Here is a 15,235-nt window from a genome sequence, read left to right as displayed (position 1 = left end):
TATTTATCCTCTGTTAATAAATTATGTGATCAACAGTGTCTGGGATTAATGCCTATTCCTGTTGATTACGAACGTTTAATTAACAGTCATGTGTTCATATGTGAGATACGGTGTTATCTGCACTTGGCATGCCATGTATGTCATTGTACGTTGATACAATTGTTAAATAATATCGTTTATTACTTGGTGTAAGCTCTGATCGAATTATGTATGCCATATTTGGATTATTTTTTGTCAACATTAAAGAAACTGATAAATTAATGGAGAAAATGACCATTTGATATTAATTTGGCTCACTCATTGCCCATTTATATGACACAATTCAAATTGTGATCATTTCAACCATGTACCCAATTAAAACAAAACAACTAGACAAGACATTTTCTAAAGAATGTCGGCGTTTCTCTCTACCAGGGTTTTCCTTAGAGAGAGACTAACCGGAATTTTGAGTGGTGGTGGTGGCGATCTTCTTCGCCCAGTCCATGGTGGATCGGATATCTCAAGACTAGAAGAGAGGGTTTTTTTCTTTTTCTTGCGAAGGGGAAGATTTTGGATGGTGGCTGAGGCACCTATCAAGTCTTCGCGGAGGGGAGAGCCGCTTCTCTTTTCAGACCCCACGGTAGTCAAGCAACAATGATAAGCTCTTTAGGAGGTGTTGGGGTTCAGACCAAGGTGTTGTTTAGGGTCTAGTTGCATCGATCTTGCGTTGAAGTGGCTGACTAAGGATGTTCTTTTCTTGACGACGGCGGCGTGCTCTCAGGGTCCAGGTGGCTAATCAGATATGTTTCTGGGTTAGTTGGTTCCTAAATGACGAGACAGCTTTCGTCGGCTGGTTATGCTTCAATGGCGGAGATTCGGGTTCATGCTATGGGGGCGGACATCGGCATTCTAATTTCAACCGGGATTGCTCTTTGCTAGGAGGAAGAGGGAGGCCAATATGGGCCGGGGTCGAGTTCATAAAGCTGCGTCTAGGCCAGTTTTTGGGATTCCCTGGATCTACTTTGGATTTGGGCCTTCGAGCATGGGCATTTAGACCTGGGTCTATACTCTGCTTTGGATTTTAAACGCTTTTAGCTAATTAGATTATGTCCTAGAGTTATGTTTTTGGCGTAGTTGTAAGAAGAATCGTGCATGATTTCGTAGAATGAGTAGTTAGACCTTATGCTATTTTATCATTGTGAGTATGCTCACAATTCTTATCTACTTGGAGATGATAGTATGCTCATTGTGAGTATGCAATGGATATCTAGCATTTAATCTTTTTTTTATAACCAAGTGGTTTCCTTAAAAAAAAAAAAAACATGTGCCTAATTAGTACAAAAAAAAATTATTATGTTGTATATTTTTTAGAATATTTTGCACTCATATATTCATAGATTGAGAAAATTGATAAAAGAGAACACTAGATTGGAACCTCATTGGAACCTCATTGGACTCCTGTTACCAATCGCCGTATTTCGGTCAATAATAAATTAATGACCGCAATATCATCTATTAATTAGTTATCAACCCCAATAAACATGTTATTGTATTAATTGTAGTAACTATAAACAATGAAATACTAACTCCTAGTAATGTTCAATAATAAATTAATAACCCTATGTAACGTCTCATAATAAATTACTGACCCTCACTCAATAAAGATCTTTTTAGTTTAAAATGATAAATAACTAATATCCACTAACTTCATTACTAACTCTCAGTAATCCTGAATAATAAACTTACCACCAGTTTATTGAGAGGTTACTTACCTTGGTATCATATAAATTTGCTGACTTCTAGTAAATTATATAATATAATTGATTTAGTGACCACTAATAATCATGTTATTGACCTGGAAATGTGATTGTTGGCCTCTAGCGCATAGTGTACAATTGATTACTCACCCCCAAATACATGATTTTCAAATAATAAAAAAGAATAAAGAAGAAGAAAGTGTAAAGTGCTCTCTCTCTCTCTCAAGTGTTAATTTCTACCTCGCTGAACCTGAGGAAGAGCACAACGATTATGACGTCAACACCATCCAGAAGGATCTCAAGTCTGATAACAACCTGTCTACATCGCGATCAACATCGGTGTGAAGGCGGTTTTGTTCTAAATTTGCATTTATTAATACATTATTTTTGTTCTATAATTTACAAATTAACTAAACCTCACATCAATTGACACATAATGTGGGTTCCAAAATGGGCTATCTAGCATTGCTCCTATATATCTTTAATCAAAAATAAAATAAGGAAATTACAAAGTAGTAAATATAATCAAAATAAATATAAATAAAAATGTCGAGACCGAGTCTTAAGTAATGTCTTTTAGCCCTCTCATTATGGCGTTTTAGCCCTAAACTAGATGGGTTGGAGATGGTTTGGACTAAAATTTAACATTTTAGTCCTTAATAAGGTTGAGTTGAAGATAACTTAACACGTTATAAATTATCAGCTTTGAGAAAGAACTACAACTAATATATAACTAGTTGGTGTGTGCTTTTGTGATGGAACCATTCAAAGCCTCAAAGGTATTCTAGATTATCAACCACTATATTCACTCCATTAATTTGTATGATTCATGCATGAATGATGCAGAAAGTTCGAATAGCAGGTTATGAAGAGAATGGTAGCTAGGTAGTTAAAACTTAAAACCAAAAGAAAAATGGAGCCCTTCCTCTCTTTGGTATCATTTGTGTATGCAATTAGTCGATCTAGAACAAGTTTAAACCATTGCCCTTCATTCAAAGCTAGCCTTTGAATCAAAGGCGACTGCCAAGCTACTGTATATTACTCGATATTATATGCCTATCACAGATCGAGCTCTTCACTGCATGTTGGGACTGATCGATATGCTTATATTTATCATATTCAAATTTCGAAGATAAATCCACCGGAGATTCACTTCTAACTATGCTGATAGTAGAGTTTAGATTGGTTTGGCTATGATCAGATTGTCTCAGATTGCGTAGTTCTTTGATAAAAGGGTTCGTCGATCAACAAATAATTCTGCCTATGATGTATCATCAGAGTACGTGAATTATTCCATGAGATGAGTTACTTGACTTTAAGTAGGGTTTATGATTAAGCAGTTGATGATAATGGATATATGAATATATAGGATTCATATATGAAATGGAAAATGTGTTGCTGCAATGGCAATACGATTATTATTTTGGTTTTATTTAGTAGTACTCTTCATTAGTTATACACCTCGTAAGTGTGAGGGAATTAAGACATAACAAGCAGCAAAGAAACCCTAGAAAATAGTGATTCCAAAATCACCATAACTTATATATATATTTCTTCAAGGAGCCATCTCATCCTGATAAGGAACACGAAGTGCTCGATTAGGGTGAAAAACGGACGGTGGTGCTGGTATGGAAGGAGGAGAATGATGAGTCTGTTCAGCCTCGTCGCAATAACCTCTGAGAATATCAGTCTCTTGGATGGTAAACCCTAAAGAACCAAGCAAGGCAGGCCAACACTGGTGCTCGATTACCCGAATAGCTTCACAGCATCTATCACCCAAAGTAGTCTCGCCATTCAGGAAGAACAATATAGCCTCACCGCTACACGACTGGAGCTGAAGGAAAGAATCCCAGCAGTTGGATGAGGATTCTCCATCCAAATTCAACCTAGCAGCCAGGCTCGGATTGGACCCGGTTGGCTTGTTCGTCACCAAGGGTCGATAAGCAATAGCCATGAAAGGAATGGTCAGGGCAATGAGAGCAGTGAGAGTAAGGAAGAGGTTGGAAGTGTTGGAGGCCATTGTGATTCTGTGATCCTGGAGACGATGATGTGTGAAGGGAAAGAGGAGAAGCGAGGGTTTAAGTAGTGATGGAGATGCGAAAGCGTTACGTGCATGTGGTGGTGAAGAGGCTCGTCACGATTCATATGCAGTTAATGGATATTAATCAAGAATGGAAGTGATAACATGACACAGTATCATAGATAATTAGTGACGGTTTTGTGATGTTTGGATCCCCTTGGGCTATATTCTGATTTTTGTGCTTTTCTTTGTACGTTGAGACTTTTGGTTGGAATATCTGGTTAAGTACTTGTATGATTCTTCAATCCACACATCTTCCCCATCAGTTTTATTTTATAATTTCTAGTTATTTTTCAATTTTTACCACATTGGATCGCCTTTGCAAAATTAATTTTACCGTACAATCATTCATGATCGAATTTCAGACGATCCACATAATTCAGTTTCAACAAGGTACTTAATTATTTTCAGTGTCTTTGTACCAATTTCGATCCTCTCATTAGCATGATCATTAGTACCATTCATTTTCGATTTTCACCTGAATCCTGATCGCAGTAGCGCACCAACAAAATTTTAGTTTCTAGCAACTGCTTTCTTGATCAGAGTCTAATTAATATTTGTGGATTGAACATCAATTGTCGCTGTAGTTTAGTGGTGAGAATTCCACGTTGTGGCCGTGGAGACCTAGGCTCGAATCCCTACAGCCACATCTTTTTTGGGAAGGCCGGGTTTTTTATTTTTTTTCCATTATGTAGGAACTACCTTCCCCCATAGTAGTAGGAGACTAACTCTAGTTTTTCTCTTTAGATGGTGTGTTTGGAAATAGGGAGCTAGCTTTTAGCCTCTTTAGATGCCTAGAATCTTCTCTTGAAATAGGCAAGTTAGCAACAACAAACAGATTAAAACATCATGCGATCACTTTCTCAAAATTGTGAGAATCCTTAATCCACGAGATCAATCATAACATCTATGGATATTTGAATGAATAACTCAAAGGAAAAAACTTGTATCCAACTTAGTATGTATGCATGTATCCAAATTCTCATTTGTTTGCACATTCGGGGAATACAAATACATGATTTAAACTGTTCAAAAGTTTAGTTTATCAGTAAAGATCATTTTTGTAAAAGATCAATGTAAATAAAACTCGTTTGCTCAATCGATTGAATCAAACAAATGAACAATTATGGTAAAAGTTAGTAGCTTCATGATCATCGTCAATTTCTTAAATGCAATCGATTATGAAAATAATTTTTGTTGACACTAATTTTTCGCATAGATGATCTTTATTGGTTTATTTCATTTTTGAACGGTTTCAAATGTTTATTCACATTGTGAAAAATAGAAAAATGAGACTGAGTTCGGACGCAAATGTACATATTATGTTCAATGCAAGATTTTTTCTAAATCAAAAGATAAGGGAGAGATGTAGAATTAATAAATTTACCTAGCTGTTGTTGAGCGACACACTTTAGCGAAAGAAGAAAGAGAGAGCATTCAAGTCAGCGAGCTCCTTATCTGAGGGAGATAAAAATGAGTACTCGGTTTAACACTACTTAAGCAAATGAATTTGAAAAAAAAAAAACATGGGCTTACTTAACCCCATTACAGTTTATATTTGTTAACACCAAACATTACTTTGTACACCTTAATGGACACAATCCTGGTCAATACCAGATAACAAACAATGCACTTGGGGTATAAATGTGGATTTACACGTCGAAAGCAAGTTTAGAGTTCAGTAAGCCCAACCCATATAATTCCAACCTAGTTATATGCTAAGATCTCAAAGTCAATAAACCAGAGACAAAACAGATTCTTAATGGATTAGTTAAACACCAATTAACAACTGATAAGGAATAGAGCAAATATTGACTGCCATTTCCAGTCACAGACACAAACAACAGTCTTCTGCAACCCATATATGATATATCATACAATAATATTTCCCTAAACAAATAAAAACAGCAAGAAAACAAAAGAAACGAAAACGCAAACAGAAAACAAAAATAAAAATTGTAACTAAAATAGAAAAAAAAAATTTGTATCAAAATAGGGAAATGGTTGAGAAATGAAGTTGAATATTTGAAAGCACCGCCCTCCTTCCATTTCCCCATGAAAATCTCGCGCGCTTTCCACCACCGACAGAATAGCACTTCCCCACACAGAATCCCTTAATTTTTTTTATCAACCACTAATATTCTATTTGCATCTATTTAATAAATATTAACAATCAAAATAATAATTATAATAATATAACTATTTGTTGGTCCACCCTGACAGCTACTGAAAGAAACGAAACAAACACAAAATCAATTCAACCAAAACAGCCAGCCCAACACGTGCTACATTTCTTTACAAATTATTAAATCCGTCCTTATAATTCCAGTTTTCCTAATTTTCATGTCATTTTATGGGTAAAACAAACAAGAACACTAGCCACATATTAGTTTTGCTGTTTGGGTTTGATGTGATGATGTCTCTTGGACGAACAAGTCGTAGTTAAAACTTAAAAGTGTAAGGACGTCTTGGGAAAACTTCATTGATCAACGCTTGTCACGTTTGTCAATAATCACATTTGATAGGCGAGCGATAATTCTACATCTGTTCTGTTGTAAAATTTACTTCTCAACACATAAGACCAAATGGAGAGTTTAAAAATAAAAATGGAGGACGAGTGTACAACATATATAGTAATTATTGTCAATGAAAACATCAAAGAAAATAAATATAAGCAAAGTTATGTTGAATTTTAGTTTGAGTTATCAATATTTTAGTCAGTAGAAGAAAACATTTATAGCTCTAATTACTATACGTCCGCTAATTAGACCTCTAATTAAAAAGCTGATGCAATGATAATAAACTCGTTCTTACATGTCAATTCATTCTTTTATTAATCAGTCTTGAATAAAGATTATATGTCAAAAATCTGGTAAATTAACATGACATTACGTAATTTTCAAACTCCAAATAGGCAAATATGGGTAGCTGTAATAATATTACTAATTTTTCAAAACAAATTTCTCTAACATTGTCAACCGGAAAAAAAAACGAGGAAAATATTTTAAAAGAAAAAAGTACACAAAATATTTCTACGACCAGACGAAGACACATCGAAAAAAATCAAAACAGCCAGCTGGATCCATCAGTTCACCAGTTCAGAAATCTAGCCTTTATTCTCCAATGAGGGCCCGCACTGGATACGTACTCGTGTGGGGCCTTCGACAAGCGAAGCGGTGGCGTCATTAATCTTAATCATATCAAACCGTTTTGACTGTGCGTCTGTGACTCACTTTGATCAATCATCAAAACCATCATTAGGGTTTTCACTAAACCAAGCCACGTGGAGGGCGTTTATCTTCCGTGCCAAGGTTATGTTCGGATGACACGCGTGGCTTCATTTCTACCTCTTAGCTCTGTGTGTAAGGGCGAGTGACTAGTGGACACGTGTGGACTAACTAATTAGTTACTGAATATTAATCATGGTCCTAACATCCATAATCCATCTGCTAATTGTTGTTGTTTTTTTTGTTTGTTCTGAAGCTAAATTGTTGTTCTAGAGGTCAAAATTATGGCACTATACTATAAATATTACTACACAGGGTTTCATATACACTACACATAGTTGATGTAGCTTTAATTAGCTAGGGCTTCTTTCCAATTTCTACTAATAACGATGTTCAATAGTTTGACTTGATTTATTTATGGGATCTTCTATTCATACCTCCTAAAACAGTAATTATGAGACCTTCGTATATTTTCAAATTAGTGTTTACTTTTTCAATTAATGTGAAATTACCAATACAGATAAATATTAAAAAAAACAAAGACTTCAACAACATACATTTGATTTCTCAATTTTTTTTCTTACAATAATAATTTCAAAACAAAATTCTCCTTCATCTAATTAAATTATGATATAGTTTTCAATAAATCACATATATCCTAATAAAAATACTGTTCTCACTTTGTATACGTTTTTTTTATAATTTTTTTTAGCTTTTTTATACTTCCAGTTTATTTTATACATCCAATATGAATGCATTTTGTTGTTATGAATTGTAGATAAATTTTATTTGTTAATTTTACTGTTATTTTGTTCGAGGTCGAGATGCTCGATATAGTTATAATAGGATTGAATGAATTTTTAAAGTAAAAAATAGAGTTTTATTGATTTTATTTGACTAGGCATTTTGGGAAAATCTGAGAGATTTAAATAGTATTTAATTATTTATCAAAATAAATTGAAGGTCTAGTTACTTAAAAAGTCCAAATATATATTTTTAGATATGAATAGAAGCTCTCTTTATGTACGGCGGCATTAGAGTTGGTAATTCGTGCCATGTTTGACCGTAGAGTGGTCTGAATGATCTGATGGTTACATTACTTACATAATACATAAATAGAGGTAGTTATCTAGCTTTTACAGTTTTACTATCCATTCTACAGCTTTAACCATTGTAACAATGGTAGATCTAGAGCTGAAACATAAGTGAGATGATGAAGAAAAAAAATTAGCATGGTTTGACCTGGGATTTGACACTCAAGCTGATTTTTGGCTTCCTTTCTGATTCCCCACTGCGACTAATAAATACGTACGTGTTCGAGTTTTATGTTATGTGCTAAATACCTTAGCTTGTTAACTAATTAAAGTAGCTATGGCGGTAAGTAGGTTCGAGCCGCTCATGTTTAGTTTGTGTTCGGCTCGTTTTAACGTGTTCCGCTTGAGCTCGTAAAATTAAATGAGTCGAGCTTGAGCTCAATATTTAGCTCGACCTTAAAAATGAGCCGAGCTTGAACAACAAGTATTCGACTCGTTTGACTCGTTTAGCTCGCGAGCTAAGTCGAGCTTGTTAAAAACTCGGCTCGTTTATTAATTAAGTTTGACTTATTAAGTTTTATAGTATATATAAAATATAATTTTTATATGATATATAATATTAAAAATATTATATTAGTTCGAAAAAGCTGAAAAGTTTATTTCTATAATGATTAGTTTAAAAATTTAAGTTCTATAACGAGTTTGATTTTTTATTTTTACAAATAAAAGAGATTTTGTGTGATGTTATAAAATTAAATTTTAAATTTTCATTTTAATTTCTAAATTATTAATTTTTAATTTTATATGATTAAAGCCGGCTCGATTTGAATTTGATCTCATCTAATAGCCGAGCTTGAATATAAAATACAAAAATCAAATTTTGACCCAGCTCGAGCTGGATCGAATGAAAACGAGCCAAACATAAACAACGTAATATTTGACTTAGCTCATTTGCACCCCTAAAAGTAGCATATACATAGCTACACATGAATACTTAAAATCGAGTACCATGTATTGCGAGAAAGAATGGCTTTCAAAATGCTACTTTATTGCGAGAACAAATGTACCATGGTATTTGCACTAAAGATCTAGAGAGGGATCGATATGGCTATAAAAATGTGTGCAAGAAGGTGACTTGGTCCATGCTCCACTAGGGTTGTTTCCTTTGAAGTGGAAACCATCTTACTATACCACACTAGAAGTCTAGAATAGTGTTCGTGTTTGTAAATATATTGCTCATGGATTGTGATCCAACAAATAGTAGTATATAATATATATGGGACAGGTAAGGGTGGAGTTGCTCAAAAGAAAAGCTAGAAAGGCACTAACTATTACATTCTCTCGGTAACAATTATTGGGTTTGATTGGATTTCCTTAGCCATTTTCACCTTTTCCTTTACCCTTTTCTTTCATACTACGTATTCCCTGTTGCTTGCGATTCAAATAATTTGCACATGAAAAAGGAGTAGCAGCACTAGCCAGGTTTCTTTTCTTCCACCTGCAAATAAGTCTGTCATTTGCTTTTTTTGCATCAGATGAAATGATACTAGGTAGAATAGAGATCAATATTTGCACTGCTAGGGTCCGGTTTTTCTATAGCCCTAGGTGCTCGTTGATGTCGCATTTCTCCATTCAAGTGATTCAACAATGGTACGTGGAAGAGATCGATGACGCGATGTCATTGATCCAGCTCGATATTGGTCGTTCATTGATGCATAATGTACTCGATTCTCTTACGCGACTGGTTTTTCGAGATCATATTTTTCATTAATTCTTCTAAGTAGTACGCCCGATTATTGACTAGAAAGAAAAACTGTATGAAGAGGCTTGCAAAGACTGTACCAAAATGATAACGTTAAAATTTGGTGCAATTCAAACTTGAAAGGAAATGGGTGGAGTTTGATCGACTTATTTATTGTGGGTAGAAAAAGAAAGGGGCCATCTAGTACCTGCAGCACAGTACCAAAATGATAACGTTAATATTTGACCTTGATGATATGTACTAGTTGGCGGTCGTGCTTTATAAAACACGTCCAGTGCTTCTTAAAGCCAAAAGCTATACAATTGTACTGGGGGACATTATTGGAATAATAATATCACAAACTTATATTGAGGTCTATAGGCAGTTAGGCAGATTAAGTTACCAAACTAGATACACTATCATATATTCATATTTTAATAATCGTTTTTTGGTCGAACATATTTTAATAATCATATGTGTAGTAGTTGGTAGGATAGGCTTCTAATGCCTTAATATTTGACATTGTACAACATGAATGTCCAAAGGCTCCTCTATTTGACACATTTCTTTTCGTATAAAAAAAATCATATGTGTATTTAGTATTGACTAAGCTAGCAAACTCCAATTAGAAGAAGCTAAACATATACAACCTGATCAAGTGACTTAATAGCTAGGGGACTAACATACAACATGAGATACATTATACGTAACTTAGCTAGGCATGTATTCTATAGAGAAAAGTACATGTATATTAAAAGAATCAAAGAGTTACAACTCAAAATTTATCAAAAAAAAAGTTACAAACCAGGGGAGATCAAAATAGTGAACATACAATGTCACATACCCCTTCTTATTAAAAAAACCAACAATTACAAGTTTACAATGGACAAGAATCTAAACGTAATTAAGGTTCAAAATATCGGTATCGGTAGATATATCGTTTTTTTAAGGGATATATCAGAGATATATCGGAGATATTTCGGGGATATTGGAAAAAATATATTGTTCATGTTCCGAAAATTATTTATTTATTATTAAATTACATATAAACATATATAATTATTAATTTTACCTAATACAAGAAAAATGCTCTATGTACTTAAAAAACGCACATTGGTCAACAAAAATACAATATTTTGCCCAAGACATACGAGCTATATAGTACGAATTGTAATTGTTAACATGATAGACATATATCTCTTTCGAGCTACTAATAATTTCTCTAAAAAGAGGATAATAAGGATAAATCCAACTTGATAATTGATCATATACTTCTCCAAGTTGATCATAATCGTAAATAGGATAACCAAATTGATAGTTTGACTTCATGTGATTCGTTTGACGTCCCACTATGCTATGTGCTCTATCAATATAGAATCAAAACTTAAGGCAACTAAAGTAACATAAGATGTAATACTTTGATCATCAATGACCCTTCTTGTCCTCTTCCCGCACCTATTTTGTTGTTGTGCACCATGACCACTTGCTCTAGATTTATGATCCTCATCTTGGATAGTATGATCAAAATTACTTTCACAAATAAACTGCTCAAATCATCCACCTACATAAGATTGTCCATATTCAAACCTTATATCTCCACCACCTTGCCGACTTCCACCACTACCATCACCTTACCACCACCACCACCATCATCATCTGAACTATCTGGAGTTGTTACGCCACCTCACACACTAGTATTATCAGAATCATTTTTCGGGTCTCCAACTTCATCAGATAATACCTTATGTACATCAATTCTAAAATCAGTTGTTTTTTATACGACGTGTGGAGGAGGTTAACATTTTCATCATTAAGGTAAAGGAAAGCACTTGTCACTGATATAACTTGACTCTTAAGAGTTAAGACTTGAATCTTCACTCCTCATCCAGATTTCTTTTACGAAACATTAAAAATTAGCCGATTGAGGGACTACTCTTCTAATCTTCTTTTTGATATCTATCGAGGCTCGAGGTGATTAATTAATCAAAAACTTCTCTCTGAGAGTCTGAGACATCCTCAAGTTGAGATAAAAATTGTAAATAATTTTTTTCAGATAATTATCTAAAATACCGAAGATATATTAGATATATCGTAAATATCTGAGATATTTTATGTTATCGGAAAAATATCGTAGATACGGGAAAAATAAAATATTTACCCCTAAGATATATTATTGTTTAAAAAAAAGATATCAAAAATATCAGGGAGATTTTAAACCTTGAATGTAACTTGATTAAATTCGGAAGTAGTCGAAGCCGGCCTCCTCCGATTCAACTTGGGTATGTATTTTGATTGTATATATGTAGCTAATACATGTGTATGTACTTGGTGTCAGCAACTAAATGAATTTATATTTACATGCGTATAAAAAATAAAAATATAGAAAATAAAACCCAATTGAACTTTGAGTCTTTGACATGTGTGCAACCCAGCCAACTCATAGCGAGACGATCAATATTTGATCGACTAAATTGAGGGCCGGCCATGCATGCAGAATTCGACTTTTCATTTTCAGGATCTTAAAATTTTCTGAAATTTATTTCTAGTACTGTGCAAATCTATTGAGAGCATTTGTATTCATGAGCCTCGCTTTTCTCACTCATAAATCATAATATTGCGGAAGCATCAGGAACCTTCATTCAAAGAAGAACATGATTGGCCAAAGAAGATTTTTTTTTTGTAAATGATGAGTAATTATTATATGTATCCGGCACACCACATGACATTGTCATGTGATATATCTAGCTAATCATATTACACCATTGTATATTTAACATGCATATGGTGAAAATGACAAAAGTTTATTTATATATAAAAATCAAGAGATAATTAGATATAGACCCAATTTTGAATTCCTCACTTAAATCTAAACCCACACCAAAAGGTTTTTTCAATCTAAACCCAAATTAATTATTTTAACCTAATATTTTGATAATAAATATTTTTCATTTAGAATGGTTTCACTTTTTTACCCTCTAGGGGTTGAAAAATTGAAACTCCTCCTTAAGATTAACTTTGACCAACTTTCTAATTTGGTTAACATTTAATTGTATCTATCATAAATGAAAATTGCAATTTTCATTTTGGAGAAATTTGAGATCGGGTATCAACATTAATTTAGAGAAATTATAGAATATACAAGAGTGAAACAAAGGTGTGATTGAATGAATTTTGATTGTTTTTCTTATTTAAGACGATTAATTATTTGAATTTATCATAATGAGCTTTAAATCTTGCCTTAATTTTTGTTTCTCCATCTCTTGACGTCTATTTAGCCTCCTATCACTTTATGTTATCAAAGATTTTTTTTTCATATATTTGGAATATACTCTTTATTTTCTCTCACTTATTCAGCAGATTAAAAACAACCATACACACTATAATTTAAAAGAACATAATGAAATCTCCATAATTGCCCAATTCCAACACTACGGATGCAGATCTCACTACATACTAAACAATTATCCACTTTACGTATACCTGTTAAACAGATGCAAATCCTATTATCTACTAAGTAGATTTTAATGCTCTATAGAATAGAACTTCTTACCTCAACCTTAGATGCACAACAAAACCACACCTACTCTACGAATACAAATCTAAACCAAATTGTGAAACCCACCTACTCAACATAATTATGAACCTACAAATCTCAACCAATACACAAGTAACCATATAAATCATCTCAAATATTTAGCAGACTTAAAGAAAAACATACATATTTCGTAAAATCACGTACTCTACTAAACAATAAGGATTATGCTTTTTACCGGTTACATAGGTTCTTTAAATTTAGAAACACACACACACACACACACACTGAAAACATAGAATAACAAAAATACCTACTCTAAGGTATTACTTGGGTAAGAGATTTGGAGGTGACAAAGAATTTTCAAAAATGAAGGGATTTCAAGGTGAATGGATTAATATAAAGTGATGAGATATTAAATTGAAGCTACAATTAAGCAATTTAGAAACATACCAAATGTATTTGTACCAGTGGCAAAGAAAGTAATTTTCATCAAGAACAAATTTTATTTCTTATAGAAAATAATTCTTTTTTAATTTATTGTTCAACCTAACTAAAAGAGTTTTAAGGATGAGTTTTGATTTTTGGGTCTATAATCAATTACCCCCAAAATAAATTAGAAATAATCACAGTAAAGAATTGACTAATAACATTAAAGGGGTACGCCACGTGTGATATGTGACGGGTATATATAATAATTTCTCTAAATGATAAATCTTTTAGTCTCAAGGTTGGGTCGTACTTGTCAACGAAATTAATTATAAATAATGCATAAAATCATGCATATATAATTAAGTATTAGAGATATAGATTTCAGTTAGTTGGAACATATGGCTACATGCAATATTATGACTATATAGTTGGAACATATGATTTCAGTTCCTTCATATGACTACATGCACATGCTGACCAACTCTTGTGAACGAATGATAATGATATTTTTTTAATTGATACCACATATTGTGACGAGAAAATTTAAAATCAAATGTAGCTCTATTCTCAAAAATTACTCGCCGCTAAGCTTGGTTAGAGAGTTCGCTATATCATCATTCCGACCAAATTCTTTTTATGTTGGAAGGAAATATAGGTGCAGTTGGGGTTCATTGGCGCCATATCAGATTTGTTTGCGAATGTAGATTAAAGCGTGTGATTGGTAGTGAGACGATAATGTTGTAGTTGGCTCACAGAGGTGGCAATGCTAGTTTGGAATCACGATGGGTTAGGAACTCGTCGATTGGGATCTGAACGTTGGTGTTTGTTGATGTGGTCTGTTTCGATCGAATGACAATGCACAGTGACAAAGTGGTGTGAACCTAGTCCAACCTAAATTAGCCTAATTAGGATTTGGATTGGCTTTGGGTTGCTCCCTTCCATCAATCGTCAAAACCAGAGGTGGCTGTTGAGCTCGAAGATCCTATCTGCCTCGGATGGAATTGACATTGATATAAGTCTCAGGGGTCTCCCCCACCGTGAATGGTGTCTTAATTTAGTTTTATTAGAGGAATGTAGCGAGCAACCTCAGCTACGTGAGAGAGAGTTAAAACTTAGAACCACACCAAGATAATCAATTTCTAAACCGAGGTGCACTGAGGGTATCCCAACAAAGCGTCACTACAACGTCGCATTCGTGGTGTTGGAAACTAAAATAAGTATTTTCATTTACCACATAAATAGGAAAGAAAAGGAAAGTAAAAGTAAATATTGATTATGGGTATTTTTCAATACCTATTTGTCGCAAGGAATGTAAGACAGCAACACATTGGAGGCTGATTCAAACTGGAGACAGCAACACATGAGAGGGAGGCTCTCCTTCATTTCTAGGGTTTACATGGTTTTAGACAGCCAAACAAAAACAAAGCACATTCAATGTCTCGCGAGATTTTGC

General features: G+C 33.8%; 1 protein-coding gene across 1 annotated transcript; it reads right to left on the bottom strand.

Moving 5' to 3' along the window:
• Positions 1-3,291: 3,291 nt before the first annotated feature.
• Positions 3,292-3,783, bottom strand: LOC126784796 (egg cell-secreted protein 1.3-like). Its single transcript, XM_050510309.1, has one exon. It carries the CDS (start codon positions 3,754-3,756, stop codon positions 3,292-3,294), a length of 465 nt encoding a protein of 154 aa, XP_050366266.1. The 5' UTR covers positions 3,757-3,783.
• Between the last annotated feature and the right edge of the window lie 11,452 nt (positions 3,784-15,235).

The sequence above is a fragment of the Argentina anserina genome, chromosome 2 (genome assembly GCF_933775445.1).
Source record: "Argentina anserina chromosome 2, drPotAnse1.1, whole genome shotgun sequence".
NCBI classification, from domain to species: domain Eukaryota; kingdom Viridiplantae; phylum Streptophyta; class Magnoliopsida; order Rosales; family Rosaceae; genus Argentina; species Argentina anserina.
This window is presented reverse-complemented; position numbering and strand designations above follow the sequence as displayed.